Source organism: Clinocottus analis, unplaced genomic scaffold (genome assembly GCF_023055335.1).
Source record: "Clinocottus analis isolate CAN_PGR_092001 unplaced genomic scaffold, fCliAna1.0.p SCAF_6, whole genome shotgun sequence".
NCBI classification, from domain to species: Eukaryota; Metazoa; Chordata; class Actinopteri; order Perciformes; family Cottidae; genus Clinocottus; species Clinocottus analis.
Genome location: NW_027176218.1, coordinates 8,997,736 through 9,015,615, shown reverse-complemented (window position 1 = coordinate 9,015,615; position 17,880 = coordinate 8,997,736). Strand labels below are relative to the sequence as shown.

Here is a 17,880-nt window from a genome sequence, read left to right as displayed (position 1 = left end):
AAAAAAATGTGTTTGTACTGCTGTGAAATAATACCAGTTACTTGAATCACAGGATCCTATCCGGTATATTTTGTAAATATGTGGTATTCAGTTTAGGGTTTATACTAATTTGGATAAAAATGTAACATTGACTTCCAACAGGAATGTAATTACACAAGAGTCATCGTCATAGCAGCTGAGTTTATGACAAACACAAACACTGAATAAAGTCATTCATCATTTCTGATGTCTTTATAATATTCTTTTTTTTATACATTCATTATATTTGCAGTAAGACAAAAACAGTATGAACACTTCAGTGAAAAATATCTTAAATTTGTATAATAGAGAAAACTATAACAATTACCCGATAATGTTTAAATCATTAAAGCTTAAGTAAAAGAAAGGTCATAAATTAACATGAAACATAACTACAAACATATTTGACAGGGGTCGACCCGTTTACATTTTCTCAAGTGTTCATGGAAGTTACGGATTGCATCTTTTATGTAAAAAAAAACAGTGTTACTTACATAAAACAGTTGAAAAATAGTTGAAATTCAGCCAATAAATAGACAATATCCACTACAGATTAAACGGTTCAAGAATAAAATATCACACACATATACATATTTGTATATATATATATATATATATATATATATATATATATATATATATATATATATACATACATACATACATACATACATACATACATACATACATACATATATATATATATATATATATATATATATATATATATATATATATATATACATACATACATACATACATACATACATACATACATACATATATATATATATATATATATATATATATATATATATATATATATATAGTAACAGTTGCTCAAGAGACAGTGCAACAAGGACAATACAACATTACAATTTCTAATCCCAGAGTGCTTTTTTAAATACATATCATGGTTTAAAATGTGCAGATAGTACTTGAAATGAAATAAAGTGACCGTAACAAATACCTTGTGGTCTTATTAAACCAGATCCCGCACTCGTTGGCATATTGCTTCTGTGAATTCTGAGCACTTCGAGTTCCCTCCCAGATCTTTGGTTAGAACCTTGAAGACAGATGATAAAATCAAAAAAACAAAACAAACATAAACACCAAAATAGCATTTTGGAGTTTGTTGCAAAGTAGATTACCTTTTTGTCTCGAATGACGTCAAAGCAGGCAGTCTCAATCCGTTGGCCGTGGCCGTGTAGGCCCATGTGCCGCAGCATCATGACAGCACTAAGCAGCAAAGCGGTCGGGTTGGCCATGTCTTTTCCTGCTATATCTGGGGCAGTTCCATGAACCTGACAGCAGAAATACATCACAGTTGAGAAAGATGAGAAACACGAAGAAGCCTAAATTTGATGTGCCACAACTAACACTCAGGCACAAAAAGAGGTATGCCCACTCCAATTGGTTTATTTTTCTTGTAAGGCAACATTTCAATCTGCATCATCCTCTGCAGGTAAACGTGAAAGAGAAAACAAGCCTCTCTGTACAAGTAGCCATCAGTCCCGATCACTATCACCTGTTAGTCCTCAAACAACAAGCAAAAAAATATACCACTGGGTAGCAATACTGTGGGCTACAGTGACTCAGTGGTGAGCAAGGTCGGCGGTTCAATCCCTGGCTCCGGGGATACAATGTGTCCTTGGACAAGACACTTAACCCCAAATTGACCCTGTAGCGGTTCTACGGTGTACGAATGTATGTAAATGTTAGTTAGCCCGGATGGGAAGGTGGCACCTTAGCCACTGTCATCACTGTATGAATGGGTGAATGATGACAAGTAGAGTTAAAGCGCTTTGAGCTGTCGAAATACGAGAAAAGTGCGATAAAAGTACAGGTCCTTTTACTCATAAACACCAGGAAGACAAAACTAAAAATATGTCTAAAAAGTACAATGTTAATATGACCTAAAAAAAACAACCTAAAAAACACATGGGGGTTATTTTCTTCCCCTGCTGTATGCTGACCAGCAGGATAGCGATCTGGGCGACAAGGGAGGCCTGTTTTCTCTTTCACGTTTGCCTAATGGAAGATCTTTGCAGATCGTAACAAGAGAAAAAGAAATTAACCTTTTGGAGTCATGTGGAACTGTGTGCAGTTAAGCTTTTGGTCTTGTATATTATATATTTGCCAGGATGTGGACACACCTGGTCTCTCTTCTTAACAAACTCACCGCACACCATGAACTTACTGTGTACTTTAGTCATCACTGTGAGGAAAGAGAAAAAGATAGGGAATAAAAAGAACATACCGACTCAAATATAGCAACACCATTGGCACCAATGTTTCCACTAGGAGTGACTCCAAGACCTCCAATTAGTCCAGCGCAAAGATCACTGTAATGGTAAACACACTGTTACCTTGAGATGTATTCTTGTGCATGAACATTAATCTTGCTAATTAGATTTTATATACATCATTTGCAAGTGATGCAGAGTAAGAGGTTTACTTACCTCAAGATGTCTCCATACAAATTAGGCATCAGTAATACATCAAACTGTGTGGGATCCTGTACCATCTATAAGAACATGTATAAAACATGCAACTATTAATAAATAAGCAAAAAAAAACCTTTATATTCATCTAAAACAGTGTACGCACAAAACAAATTAATTTAAAGCTACTGGGACTTACATTAAGGCACACAGTATCCAAGAACATATCGTTGAATTTTACATCCTTGTGCTTTTCAGCAGCCTCTTTGCATTTTAGTAGGAAAAGGCCATCAGACATACGCCTATAAAAAAGAGAATTACAACCATTTCACTTTAGAAAACCGCTTTGAAAAATGACAAAATTACTTCAAGTAATCAGTACTAAATAAAACTTACATAATATTGGCCTTATGCACAGCAGTAACACTGGCCCTCTGATTATTTTTGGCATATTCAAAAGCATAGTCTGCAATGCGTTGGCTGGCTTTCTCTGTAATAAGCTTAATACTCTGTACAACCCCATCAACAATCTGAAAATATACAAATCCAAGAGACATTTCGATAAAATATGTAAAGTACAACTTGTGTTTGAGATATTTCAAAAACAAAATGCGAACAGTTGAAAATTTCAAAAGAATAAAAACTGTAAACAATGTAACAACTAAACAAGGTATGTGTTGTTAAAGGGTCTCACCACATGTTCAATCCCACTGTATTCCCCCTCAGTGTTCTCCCTAATGGTGACCAGGTTCACGTCAGTGTAGGGAGTCTTATAACCCTCAATGGACACACAGGGGCGCACATTGGCATAGAGGTCAAAGGTTTTCCTCAGCAGGAGGTTCATAGAGGGATGGCCAGCAGCTATTGGTGTCTTCAAAGGACCTGTAGATTGTTAAGTGATTCAATATTATTCACTAGAACAAAAATACAACTCCTTTTTGGATGGATATGATTGAAACCAATAAGTCATGTTTGTAATTAATAGTAAAGTATCTGTCACTTGTTTTTTTAACCTCTTTCCAAAACAAAATGATGAAATGGTTTTATTGTGTTTTTTCTTCTTCTTTTTTTTAAAAAAAAGAAGTAATTACAAGCCTATTAAGCAGGTTACCTTTTAGGCCAATTTTGTTCCTGTCCATGGATTCTTTGGCATCAGGAGGGATCATCCACTTACCACAAGGTCCTTGGATGGCTGTAACATTTCTCTCCTCCCACTGAATGGGTGCCTGGATTAAATAAAAAAGTATATGTATATTTAAATCACTTGATTAGTTTAGCAGCTTTTTCCAAGACTTTAATATTTTTTCTGATTTGATCTAATTTGGCTCTTGAGTATTAGTGTTGATGTAATGCATATATAGTGTGATCTATCGTAAACAAAAAACAAATAAAAATTGCTGGTTAATGTTCCTGGTCAACAATGATGTTTGGTTCTGTTCATCCAATACTAACTTTAGCTACTTCAAATATCTTCATGACAGCAGTGGAGATCTCGGGACCAATTCCATCCCCAGGGATTAAAGTAACAGTATGAATCTATGAGGCAGAACAAAGACACAACATTTAATGATACAAGAATAATTACCCATTTTGGAGTGAGTTTAATACAACCGAAAAATTACAACAATGGTCTTTGAGATGCTTTGTGCAATAGAAGAGGCAAGATAGATACCCCAGGCATGAATGTCCTGGGTTGCGGAGGCTCTTTCTTGAAAGCCCCAACCGCTCGTGACACCTGACAATCAAAATGGTCAAGGTGAGTACTCAAGAAGTGTACACTTACAAGACTACTTAATCTAGATGAACTATTCCCTAGTACAGCACAGTTTCTGACCAAAAGGCTCATAATTACTATTGTGTCAATCATTGGTCCAGTACATTTCACATTTCTGAACATGAAAAGCATTATGGATGGATGGATGGATGAATTCACAGTAGGAGTTCCTGATTAGCATTCATTGTATTCATTCCATCATAAGAGGGTAATGTCGATCACCAATAGTAAAAGCCACAGGTCCCCTTTAGCTTTGAAACACACCTGGCAGTTTAACTTTGACAACAACGTACGATAACATAAGACATGTAACAGCTATCTAAGCGAGCTAACTAGCCGGCGAGCTAAACAGTCAATGGGCAGGTTGCTATGGTAACAAGCAAGTAGCGCTTAGCTAGCTAGGTTAGCTAAACGGGTCGGTCACGTTAACGTGAATTCCTGGACTGCCTGCAGTCTTAATGTGACTGGATTAATATAAACATGATATTATGAGTTTGACGCAGCACTTAAAACGCTATTTCCACGTTCTCCCCGTACATACCGCTGACCTCCACGCCGTCCCTGCCATCTTCAACTAGCCAAGGTCGATGCAGCAGCAGCAGCAGCAGCAACAGCAGCAGCAACAGCAGCACTCGTGAAGCTCACTGAAACTCAAAACGGATTTCCGTTCGGGACTATTTGCCATACAAAATCAACCCGTATTAAACAAATCCACGCATTAGTTAGCGTCTTAATTTGATGACAATTTACATTATATTTGTATGGATGCGACGTTCAGTAAAACACGCTTTTACTTTATTCTATAACACTGAGTCTTTTCACACTTTATGCACCTGCCAAGGCAGGACTTCTGCATGCCCTTATTCTGTATGTCATTCCTGGATTAGCAACATTTAAGGAAATTACTTTATGTGCAGTAATGTGCGGTAATACTACACTATGAACAAAATAAATACAAGCTTTTGAGATGAAAAAGCGATCTTAAACGATCGTATTGCTGCTATGAAGTTTGGATGGACTGCGACTAAAAGTTGCTTTGAAGGACCACCACCAGGTGGCGCCACTGGACTGATAGATAGATAGATAATTGCTATTGATATGTGATTTCTTTTGGTTGTAATGTGCAAACAATGTACTAGTTGTTATTATGAGAGAAAAAAATCAAAGATGTGAAGCACGATTTTATAAGCATTGTATTTGCCACGAGGCAGTTCCACTCAAAATAAACTGCATGATATAAAACAAGTAGAAACAGCTGAAACAATCATTCAATAAACTTTTGCAAAAGTTCACCTGACAAAGAAAGCATACAGCATGGGAGACATTTACTCCCAACATTATCCAGCAATGCAAAATGGAAAAAGCTCTTAATTACTTAAAACCTATAGAAAATCTTAAGCAGCATATCTTTCAGCATAAATGCAGGCTACAACATGGTACAAAATGCACACTGTGCAAGTAAAGACATCTTTGAACCAAACTGAGGGGTGTCAGTATGGATAAAGGTTTTCAAACCACTTACATGTATCCTCCAATACATAATGCATAGGATGAGAAAGAATTTCAACAAATGCCTCACACTGCAACACAAAGCATGTGTCTGGCAATGATACTTATCAAGCATTTGGATACAGCTTAGTAATTTGAAAAACCTACAGTACATTAGCCACGGTATATCATACAACAACAACTTGCACACATATGTGTCTAAAATAGCCAGACTCAGATAGCATACTGCTTTGGCTGCTTCTTCAAGCTCATAGATCTTTCAGTTTGCGAAATTACATGAGTGGCTCTGTTGTTGAGGAGTCTGCATTCATGAAGTACATCTGGAGAAAAACAATTTAGAGAAATGATTACATAGGATAAAGTGGAAACACAATATAGTTGAGTTGACTTGCTAGTGAAGATAAAATGCAACACTTTTTTTTGTACAAATGGCTCTGCAGAGGACCTCTTACCGTTAAACTGTTTGTAGGCTTCTTCAATAATGGCATTATTTGATCTTTTAATCTCCCAGTAGTTATCCTCAACCCATGGTTTGCAATCTGGATGTTCAACAAGCTGACCGTTCTTGTATAAACCGGCTGGACATTGATAAAAAAGAAGACCACTTCAGTAATATTTGACTTGAATATTAAAAGGTTTACAACTACAACTGCATCACAGACATGTCAGGGATGCCATTGGATGATTGTGTACGCAAGATAAATACTTTTTTCAACAACTGAACCCAGACTGATTAATGTTGTTGTAATATTAAGTTACCAGTCATGATATAGTCACACACTGATTAACAAACATACCTTTGATGGTATCATCAATGTCCTTACATAGTTGGTACAGCTCACTCCCACGCCCGACCACTCTTTCACCTACAGTTGAGAAAGAGATTCAAACATTTAACAGTCTATGAGTTAACCTTATGCAAGAGATTAAAAGAAAAACAAAAAATCTTACCATCCAGCACTTTGATGTTGGGGAACATCTCAAGAACTATGTTTCTATATGATGAGTTCCTGCACACTGCACGGAGAAAGCCATAGTGAGTTAGTTATCTTATCAAGATATTCCATTCATTGGGTTGTTTTCAAATAAAGTTACAAAAAATGTACCTGGATTAGTATAATTGTAAGTGTTGTCTTTAAGTCGTATATTTTCTAGCTTCCTCAAAGGCTGAAGGCAGTGTAGGCTCTCAATGCTGTTGAAAAACAATTCAGGATGTTACACTTCAAAATATAATTAATTAAATATAGTAATATAGTATTGTGTTGAACAGCACTGACACATTACGCATGTTATTCCTATTATAATTGTGACATATACACAATCTTAGTCATTGAGGGAAAGCATTTGGTCAATGGTTATATTGCAATACCTGGATATGATATTACCGGCCAAGTTTAAATGCTGTAAACTCTCACAAGTGCGCAGGGGCTCTGAAAGCACAAAAGCAATACAAAAAAATATAATCATATTCATGTCAGAGATTTCTATGAAAAGGGAACATGCAGCATGGAACCAAAGAATATGTTGCTCCTGAAATCTTACCTAAATTAGAAATCCTGTTGGCAGACAATCCGAGTACAGAAAGAAGCCGAAGGGATGCCAGAGGAGCTAAATTTGTGATGTTATTTCCAGAGAGGTCCAGTTTCTCTAAACTCATACACTCCCCAATGCATCCAAGATCGTGGATTCCTGTAAGAAACACAACTAATCATGACAAACAATATGCATTTTGAAGGCATTAATAATAGATGCATTAATTAAATCTTACCAAGACCTCTCAACTTGAGAAACAGTATTGACTCCAAATCAAATTCTCCTGTACGTGACTTGAGCAGCAAAGCAGTTATCTTCTCGCAGTCTGCATCTGAATGTATCACGAGAAACAAGACTGCTGCATAACAAACCACATCCACGTTTCTGTCCTGCTATATGCAACACAATCACAGTGTTCTTAGTTGTGAGTCAGTGCTGCAGAAGCAGAATGCTGGAAGCAATGTGTCAGCTCAATTTAAGGCAGAACAGTCAAACAACCCATGTAATCATCCTGTAAACAGTAAATACCATATACACACATATATCAAGCAGAGAGCAGAGTTGCATTATCTGGCAGCACACTGAGCTTGTCTTCTCCCAGCTCTGGATAAATGGGACACAAACAGGCAGGCGTGCTGTTTGTGTGCATGTTGCATCTTGCATGTTGTCGCATGCATGAATACCAACTGAGGAAGTTATATTTGGTTTAATTTCCTCAGGCAGAATCTGTCCCTAACTCCAACTGCACATGAATATTCTTTCATGAGCCTGAACAAATGAAACACTGACTCCCTGACAGTTTGACCATGAATAATGATGCCGGGTGCATTTATTTATGTATTTACATTTCATCCTGTGATATTGTAACCTCAGGTTTATGAATTTACTTAATGAAAAGGACTGAAGGACAGGGTGTTTTAACTCCGCTACAAAAAGATGGGAACACTCATGTGTTGGACAAGTAGGGACATCAAACACATCGTGAAACTCATCAACACACGCAGAAATATATAATAAAAGAGAAAAGGTGACGGTATTTAGCTTAGCGCGACGCCAGTAAGTGTTGTTAGCTTATGTTAGTAGCTGCCTGCTTCTTGGCTTCGGCTGTGTGGTTTCACGAGCATGATTCAGCCGGATGAGAGTGGGTGGGTTAGTTAATGAAATGATAATTGTTCATGTCTCCTTTGACGATGACACGCGCGCCCAATGTTATGTGACGGACGATGCGCTGCTAGCTGCGCGTTAGCCGCAGCTAGCTAGCGCGGACCGCTGCTGGGTAGCATAGCAACAAGCTATCCGTCACAACTTACCTTGGTCTTTCTCTCGCTTTGAGTCCATCGCGGGTAACTTTGAGACTTTAAAAGCTACTTATTGCACTAAAAGGCGACGGTTTTAATCAACGCAATGTTAAGGGACAATGCAGTGGTTGTATTTTGGAGGGGGAGTGTGAAACTGAAATCTGTCCTGGGGTGCAGTCAGGACATGCTCACTATGCTGTAACAGCACGCAGGTGGATGAGAGAGACGGGCTCTGCCTCTGAGACGGAGGCGATGCTCTCCATCAAAGGGAGGACGAGGACGAGAAGATCGTTGCACTATTTATTAGATGTTATGTTTGTGCAACAGGTTCGTTGACATTAAAAGTTTAGTATTTTTATACAACGATGACAAATCAGCTACTCAATGTTTTGTGTGTGTGTGTGTGTGTGTGTGTGTGTGTGTGTGTGTGTGTGTGTGTGTGTGTGTGTGTGTGTGTTGTGGATGTGTATGACGTTGGTAAATTAATTAAACTAAGAGGATGGAAGATGGATGAGCTCGCAAAATCTAATCCAATCAGCGGTGAAGTAATCCATGTAAATATGCATTTCTAATATGAGTTCATTTGTTTACAAAATAAAGGAGCTGACAAATATGTAAAATGGGTTTATGGATAGTGTCATGGCCAGACATCATTTCATGTTTGTTTTAGTACTTATACACACATTTCCAGTGATGGGAAGTAACTCAGAGTAAAATTTTAGGAACTATCATGGACAGATAGTTATTGAGGCTCATGCCACATCTAAAATTACTTTAAGCATAATTTGTAGTTTAATATTGTATAAACAGCATGTAATACTAATAATGGTAATATACTACTATTAATACTACTACTACTACTACTACTACTACTACTAATAATAATAATAATAATAATAATAATAATAATAATGCATTGTTATGCAATTCCATGTTTGGTTTTGTTAACAATGTATAGACGACATCTTCATTACCAAGGCTCTAGATTATGTATGTATTTATTTATTTATTTACCCGAGGTCCTATTGGTTTGCCTCTGGTGGACAGCAGCTGCCTGCCTGCCGCAGATCCGTCTGCAGCTCCAGGTCTCTGCAGACAACCTCCACTGGCTCCGACACTGGACACTGGTTTTCTACTTTTCTTTTCCTCTTCATGTATTTTATGCATATCCACGTTTTACAAGCATGGCGGACATCTCCTGTAAGGACAACAGAAACAACCTGTCTTAAGACGTCGTCAACTCATCCTGTGCGGAGACTTTGTCTTTGCCACGGACCCCCTAAATGCCTCCCATTGAGAAAAGGCTCCGGACGTTCAGTGTTGTAAGTGTTTACGAGCAACAAATTACCTGATTAAGATGGGTAATAAGCAAACAATATTTACCGACGAGCAACTTGATGCCTACCAGGTAAGTCCACCTGCATAAAAAAACATGTTAAAGCATAAAATAAGACAAGACCGATGCTTATGCAGCGTTGTAATGCTCTTATTTGGTGTCACTGTTTAAGTACTTAATTACATGAATGTGCCACTACTTTTTATTACTATTCCATTACTTTATTATTATATATCACTATTTATCTTTCCCCCTGATATTATCCATGCCATGTCTTGATTTTACTGAGTAAGCAAAAGTTACTGAACATTTTGTGAGATTGAGAAAAAGGCTCATAGATGAGTTCAATATGGATCATTACCAGATGGCTCTGATCCCCTCAAATAATGATAGGCAATAATACGTTTCCCACTAAAGCATGGTCAGTTATGACTCTGTTTAAATATGTATGCAATCCTGGGTGTGAACAGAAGGTTTTGATTTCACTGCAAACTGCTGAAATGTTGAGCCACTATCTGAGAAGATCTGGCCCTTTGTTCCTTGCAACAACAATCCAGGTTTTCCTGGGAAGAAACACATCTTTGTGTGCACAGTTAACATGTGATAAGGTGTAGACTTAATAATTGATACCAAACCGGTGTGACATGCTTTGAAACTCTACTCTCAGGAGACAGTTTGGTTCTCAAGAGCCTCTCTGGTTACTCCTGCTGCTCTTCAAAAAACGTATTAACCCTGGCTTTCTGCTTGCATTAGTGTATATCATTTATAGTTTCTGTTTAATCATTTTTCTCGCATCAGATATTTAAGGTTTAAGCCTACGTGAGTGAAGTTGTTTGTTTCGTAGTTCACCACCCACCGACTTAATAGTCCTACACAATGGAGACTAGGTTATGATGAATAGATATTGCTTGTATACAGTTATCATTAACCCAGATTTCTTCAGTAGGACTGTTTTGAGTGTCTCATGCTCAGCTGACTTCACTCTGCTTCTCAGCTTAGACAGAGTGAATACAAGGGAAAATATAAAGTCCAGTGCCTCCCGTATAGCTGTTGGATGACGTGTGTGCCAACATAGTGCATGTGAGACAATAGCAGATAATGTTCCTCTTGCCACATCGTTCCTATTGCAGGTGGCAGGTGATAACACTCACTTACGTCATCATTTACGAGATACCAGATACGTCGACTAGTGTTCACTGGAGTTGTGACTTCAGAAAAATCCTGTTGTCAAATGTTCATGACTCACAGATGTGTCATTGAGAGTGTTTCATAAAATATGTGCATGTCTATTGAATCATACATAATTTGCCATACAGTTTTTTTAATCAAAAGTCCCTAATTATCATATTTGTGTTTTAATATTTTGTTTTTCCTCTCATTGCAGGACTGTACGTTTTTCACCCGCAAAGAAATTCTTCGGTAAGATTTTTTTTCATCAACTCTGATTCTGATGCATACACAGATGTACTGTTATTTTTGTATTTATTTATATTTTTATTTAAGCAGCACATGGACTGTACCTAGGTTATAATCCACATGTTCTAACCACAATATTGGTGTTTAACATATCATTTATGTATTTCCATCTCAGTGGCTACTACATTTTCCTTGTACGGACAGACATCCCAAATGATCTTCTTAACAACCCATTAATTATCTTCTTTTTGCTCCCCATCAACTTAACGTCTCAGCAAACATAAACAGTCTGCAGCATAACAGCCAATCCAAACATTGCACATTGTAATGTCACAGAACATCCATTCATTGTTCATGGAGATTGCTTAAATCCTAATCTTAAAGTGTTTGCCAAAGAAGATCTAGAAGCTTCTGTCCTGTAGCATCAGTATGTTACCTAAACCTTTGGAAGTCATGTTGACCTTTTGACTGTGGTGTTGTTTTCAGTGTCACATTTCTACCTCTTTCGACATGTGCAACCTCAACACTTACAAAAATGAAATAAATATCTATCTACTCTTAGTGATTGGGAGAAGGTATCAAGACTCATCAGGCCTCATAATTTCTCTCTAGCGGTCACTCACCCCCTTGATGACAGGCATACATTAAACAAAACGCTTGCTTTTCTTTTTAATGGAATTAGCCGATGATGCTCGTGTTTCAGGATCTTTTTCAGTGGTTCGAGATGTTGGAAGACACATCACTACTTAAATAAATTAAAAGCTGATACTCAAGAATGTTGTAGTGCAACATTATAAAAGGATGAGATTTGCCACAGGAATTTGGGTTCTGATTTGTACACTAAAGATTGTTTTTTAAATGATATCTGGAACAATAACACATTAAAGTCATGTGTCTCCTGAGGAGCATTAATTACTGGCTTCTAAAATTACAAAATCTATCAAGGACTAATGAAGGACTCAAATTAGTACAAAACCGATTTCAACAGAAACATGCTTGTTTGATCCTACATTTATTCAAACCAGAGGTGAATGAATCACGATTAAAACCACAGTAAATCTATTTTTTTACATACAATATTTCTTTGTACTTTTACTCTGCCTTTTCCAACAAATAATATGCATGTACTTGTTCCTCATTAGTGAAATTGGCCTGACATTGATTCCAAGGACATCATTGAACTGGAAACAAAATTGATAATCAGCAGAGGGCGTGATTGGGTCCTACACTTTATGGCCTTCATAAAACACTTCTTATTTCTCTCTCCAGCTGCAACGGTGATGTCATCAGGATTTGAACCCCTCAGTCTTGTCATATCACTAAAACATTCTTGTGTAATCGTTTTCGAAATGAAACCTAACATTATGAGGCCAACTTTACAGAAGCTGTTTGATCCAAACATTTTTTCCGGTCATGGTACATAACAACTGCAGGTTTACCTGCTCATTTATTCAGTGTACCAATGAAGCTCCATCATTTTTGACAGGTTTATCTAATTTAATTGGAGCTAGTTTGTCCTCTAAGACCAGTGTTCCTGCTGATAGATGGCTGTGCTCAGGCAACGCTGGTACCCCATGACAGGATTAGTCAAAGGCCAGAGTGTAGATAAGCACACACTCTCCGGACGTTGTGTCTTTTATCATTCACATAGCTTCAGATATTGTTTTCAATAATGAATGACATAAAATCCAAGGTTTTCAAAGCACAAGAAGACAGGGGCAAGAGAGAGAATGGGAGGCTTACTACATTATCTTACCAAATTAGCTGTCCTTTAAAATTCTGTAGACATACATAAATAGCCTGTACAATTTATCTCACATGAAAGTATATCTTGAGTTAACTTAAAGCTTGTTTTTTTTTTAAAACCTGTATATTGTTGTTTCCAAATGCCATTAAACAAGAAGCATTATTCTTTAAAATGTTTTTTTGTTGTTGTATTCTAGGTTACACGGCAGATACCATGAGTTGGCTCCACATCTTGTACCGATGGACTACACCAAGGATCCAGATTGTAAAGTGCCTTTAGCCTTAATAGTCAACATGCCAGAGTTAAAGGTAAAAATCTGTCTTTATCATATACCTCAGTAAGTCCTTTTTCCTAATGGATCAGCCACACTTTGCTTTTCACCAGCCTGTGTACCTGTGTTGTGTTTTCTTATTTTGGATTGTGCTATAAGGACACTAAAACCAATGTGGCACCCACAACTTATGTGGGCAGACATCTAATCAATACGCACTCTCTTTCAGCAGACAGAATTGATTTCTCACCATCGTCATCACTGATCTGATTGTATGACACCACTCTGTGAGCTCATGAAAGTTAATGTGCCATGAAACGCTCAGCCTTTCTATTCGGACTGACGCACCCCCCCCCCCCTATTTTAAAGCACCTGCCATTTGAAAAGAGCATCCAGGAATCCTGGATTTTGCATGTTGTGTCACATTGCAGACGCATTTACCTCCATTTTATCCTGCGCACCAGACACAAATACCACACAGTTACATATGGAGTCCTTTTCCACCAAGGTCTCAGCACGGAGTGCCTGTAGAACAGTGACATGATTGCATGGTCTAAAAGGATGGTGGGGAGGAAAATGGTGACCACTCAAGGCAGGGTTGAGGAGACCTAGACGATACACAATCACCCAAAGTGCTCTCTAGCTTCATAACCATAAATACATTCATATCTGGCTGAGTTTTAATGAGCTGAGATGATAATGAAATGGCTGGATGTCACAGGCACTGACATGTATCAGGATATGCCGTTAATAAATGGCGTTGCCCGAGAAAGCTGATGGCTGTTTATACAAATGGCTTCTTTTGCTGGTCTTGTATTATGCTCAAACATGCCAATGGTCTTCTGGAAAACAGCTGTGTTTATATTAGATTCAAGTTAGTGAGATTCCAAGTCTCTTTAGTGTGAATTTATTGTGTCAAATATACTACTTACGTGGGATATAAAATATTTAGTAGCAACTTATGGTTGAGAAACAAAGGTGAAAATATTGGCTTCACCGTTCATGCACAGAGCGACTGTTAGCCCTTTTCAGATAAACTCTGTGATCAGCAGAAAACACCTTTCAGTTTATACTTCTGCGAATCATGTGTGAAACAGTCGGTAAAAGCATGTCACTGATAGTTCCTTTAGGGTGTTTTTAAGATATCTGTTTTTCTTATCCAAACCACCTGGTATTTACATTGCAGTGAATCTTTAATTTACAACAAAGAGAGTGGCATCCTTTGTACTAAACATCTATGTAAATGTTGTCATCGCCTTCATCCGTAGGAAAACCCCTTCTGCAGCCGGATTGTAGAGTCTTTCTCAGAGGATGGTATGGGGAATCTCAGCTTCAATGAATTTGTGGACATGTTTTCAGTCCTCAGTGAAATGGCTCCTAGAGAGCTCAAGGCAATATATGCCTTCAAAATATACGGTAATGATGAATTTAGAAAAAAATCTGTTATCATTATTTAAATTTCAGAAAGAAAAATGTGTTCGTTATTTTGTTATACATCTCTGTTGCCCACAGATTTCAATGTGGATAATTACCTGTGCAAAGAGGACCTGGAAAAGACTCTGAATAGGCTGACGAAGGAGGAGTTGACTCCTGAAGAGGTGCAGCTCGTGTGTGAGAAAGCCATCGAGGAGGCAGATTTAGACGGAGACAACAAACTCTCTTATGCTGACTTTGAAAATATGATTACGAGGGCTCCGGACTTTTTAAGGTGATTAAATGATTGATGAATTTGTTAACACGTTGTATACACCTCATTCTATATGACAAGCATTGGGCCTTTAAAATCAGGTGATTCATGCATTCACTCGCAGTATACTCACTTATAGTTTTCATGGATGGTTGGTGATCATTTTCCTAATTTAACTATCAGCCTAACAATCAATTGAATCCTGAGCCACCACTATGTACATTTACTTATTTTAATGGCCTGTGGACCGTCTGTCGGCACTTGAATGACGAACACATCTATTCTGGATTCATGTGTGTTTATTCCCACCTCTACAGTAAGTCAGTCTCTTAACATGCACAATGACTAAAACTAGTCTGTCATATTGTCTCTTTTGTCACTTCAGTACCTTTCATATACGAATCTGAGAGGGCTCTGTGGAAGTTTTCCAAGGTCGACAGCATGGTGAACCTCAGGACTACCTGCACCCTGTCAAGGCCACAGCACAGTGCCTGTCTTCCAATCCCAACGTCAAAACAAATCTGACCTCCCAAAGCAAAAACACTGGATACAGCTGTATTCCAAGGACGTGTTATTTCTTTACTCGATGAAAATGTATTTTCCTTTTACCACCTAGGAAAGGGCTCGACCTGGATTGACCTCTTGGAGAAAGACAATTCCTTCCACATTTTAAGGTTGAATCATGGTCAATGAAACACGTGTGAACAGAGCCAGACTCTGGATTGATGCAGAAAAAGCTCATCTACCTACAGTATATTGCACATGCGTTACCCCAAGTGAAGTCTTCCTACACACTAGATATGTTGTATTCATGAGGCTTGAAGTGAATGAAAGCACAGTATTGGCATTAAGGGCATACAGCTATTTTATACGAGCTATGCACTATTTAGAAATGCAGTGTATTGCTCAGAACATTTTGGATTGTTTTTCTTTGCTTGTGGAACTGATGATGACGACAATCATATCTTACTATTCTCCAGTGAAATGAAGGGCTCTGTTGTCTGAACAAATGTTGATAGCTTTTGTCTGCCTCAGCCATTATCATTAAATACAGCCATCTTTTGGATAAACATGTTACAGTATTTAATGTGACTTCAGGTATTAGTCTTACTTAGAATAAATGTGTTTTTCTGTCTTGAATTTCTTTTGGTGAATGATTTGTGATGTTATTTGTTGTCAAAGAGAAAGCATGAAATTATCCTTGTTGTTGTTAACCAAAAATGAATCATTTCAATTGAATAACCTGACCTGCAATGTTAATTCAGTTCAGTAATGTCCATATAACCAATTTACCTAAACCCACCCATCGATGACGATAAGGAGCGTGCACAGCAAAGACCAAGACTTGACTGCATCTCTGCATAGCCCATCATATGAGCAGTAATAACTTGTAAAGCAGGATGTGATCATTAGAAGTGAGCTGCCTCAGCACTCGCAAGCTCATTACATCCTGCACACACAGTTAATCTCAAGCTGCAGGAAATGGCGTTGTTATTTGATTCATTCTAGTCCCTTGGCAGTAGGGTACAGATTTGCATCACATACAGATGGAGTACAGTCAGTAACACAGATAACTATATGATGTTTTCAGCTAGTCAAACTGTGGATCCTGGTTAATTGCATCTGAGTCTGACAAATACAGAACCATTACAACATTTAAATTGAGACACTGGCTGCGACATCTCAAGTGGGCTGTGAGGCAATAGTCTCTCCTGTGTCAGTTATATTAGCGAAACAACTACAATGTGGTTGACTTTACTAGAACTGTCATGGCAGTTTTGGCTGGATATTGTGTGTGACAGCGGGCAAAACATATATAATATATTTCATGTGTATGAAACAGACAGGGTGGTGGATGGTATGATTCTTTTCACTAAAACAGCTATGAAAAATTAGGAAAAGATGATACTGAGTGTCTTAATGTGCCTGAAAGGGTCGGGTGTTGAAGTCAGTTAAACAGTGTGCAGTCATCAGAGCAGCCAGTTAATTCTTCCTTTATCTCCAGGCCTCTTTATGAGGGCAGCACCAAATATTCAGAGCAATGCAGTGCTGATTGTGTAGCTTCATTAATTACTGGTCTCACAGAGAACATCTGGTTAATTATGATTCGAGCAGAGAAGCTTCTGGTGCACTGTGATACTGGAGCTGTAAAGCAGCCATTACTAGAAACAAGTTTCAGTAAGTTTCTGTGGTGGAGCGTGGCCAAAACTCACTGTTTTCACTCCACAGGACCTTGTCTGTTCTAATTTGATGGGATTAAAGATGGTGCTTTATGCTTTCACAGCGGGACCACAGTGGAGCTATGACAAACTGCTCGATGGCCAATAGAGAAATTTAGGTGTGTATCAAAATATCCTATTATTTCTATTTTGTAAAATTTGAACCCCTTCGCTATTTAGCAGTATTTAATATGTAATGGATTGACAATTATGTTAAAGAGTTACAGTTATGTTAAAGCTGGTGTATTAATATGAGTGACTGACAATATGTTTGAAAACACATTTGTTATCAAACATATGTTTCATATTCTTCATCAGTATTCATATCAAGTTTTTATTTTGCTATTCATATTCATTATACATGTTTTGTTTTTTATACATTTTGTGAACTTCCTTTTTTTGCGAAGCTATATTTCTGACACTAAACCCTACATCTAAATGGTTATAAATAAAGGTATTGTAGGGGTTAGAACAATTCTTCTTCTTCTTATATCGTAACGTTCTCTATCCACACCACAGCGCCACACAACTGGGTTTCTATGGTTGTAAAATTAGGATATGTTTTCTCTTATTTTGCATCTACAGAACCAACTGCATTGTGTTATTATTCACAGGTGCAGAAACCCAC

At 37.7% G+C, this 17,880-nt stretch overlaps 3 protein-coding genes across 4 annotated transcripts; 1 reads left to right on the top strand and 2 right to left on the bottom strand.

Moving 5' to 3' along the window:
• Positions 1-853: 853 nt before the first annotated feature.
• Positions 854-4,896, bottom strand: idh3a (isocitrate dehydrogenase (NAD(+)) 3 catalytic subunit alpha). Its single transcript, XM_068602921.1, has 11 exons — positions 4,778-4,896; positions 4,135-4,197; positions 3,915-3,998; positions 3,574-3,688; positions 3,157-3,344; positions 2,859-2,992; positions 2,662-2,764; positions 2,481-2,545; positions 2,279-2,363; positions 1,170-1,322; positions 854-1,084 (listed from the first exon to the last, which is right to left on the bottom strand). Exons 1-11 carry the CDS (start codon positions 4,802-4,804, stop codon positions 1,001-1,003), a joined length of 1,101 nt encoding a protein of 366 aa, XP_068459022.1. The 5' UTR covers positions 4,805-4,896; the 3' UTR covers positions 854-1,000.
• Positions 4,897-5,411: 515 nt separating this feature from the next.
• On the bottom strand, positions 5,412-8,775 carry lrrc61 (leucine rich repeat containing 61). Its single transcript, XM_068603220.1, has 9 exons — positions 8,589-8,775; positions 7,514-7,609; positions 7,288-7,434; positions 7,115-7,175; positions 6,852-6,937; positions 6,697-6,762; positions 6,543-6,611; positions 6,198-6,323; positions 5,412-6,065 (listed from the first exon to the last, which is right to left on the bottom strand). Exons 1-9 carry the CDS (start codon positions 8,614-8,616, stop codon positions 5,959-5,961), a joined length of 786 nt encoding a protein of 261 aa, XP_068459321.1. The 5' UTR covers positions 8,617-8,775; the 3' UTR covers positions 5,412-5,958.
• Positions 8,776-9,704: 929 nt separating this feature from the next.
• On the top strand, positions 9,705-16,042 carry cib2 (calcium and integrin binding family member 2). Of its 2 annotated transcripts, XM_068603529.1 has the most exons (6): positions 9,705-9,984; positions 11,297-11,331; positions 13,272-13,383; positions 14,615-14,762; positions 14,859-15,054; positions 15,419-16,042. In XM_068603529.1, the coding sequence occupies exons 1-6, from the start codon at positions 9,934-9,936 to the stop codon at positions 15,438-15,440; spliced, it is 564 nt and encodes a 187-aa protein (XP_068459630.1). In that variant the 5' UTR covers positions 9,705-9,933; the 3' UTR covers positions 15,441-16,042. The 2 variants fall into 2 exon arrangements, with proteins under 2 accessions (XP_068459630.1, XP_068459631.1); XM_068603530.1 differs by lacking the exons at positions 11,297-11,331; positions 13,272-13,383.
• The last annotated feature ends 1,838 nt before the right edge of the window (positions 16,043-17,880 follow it).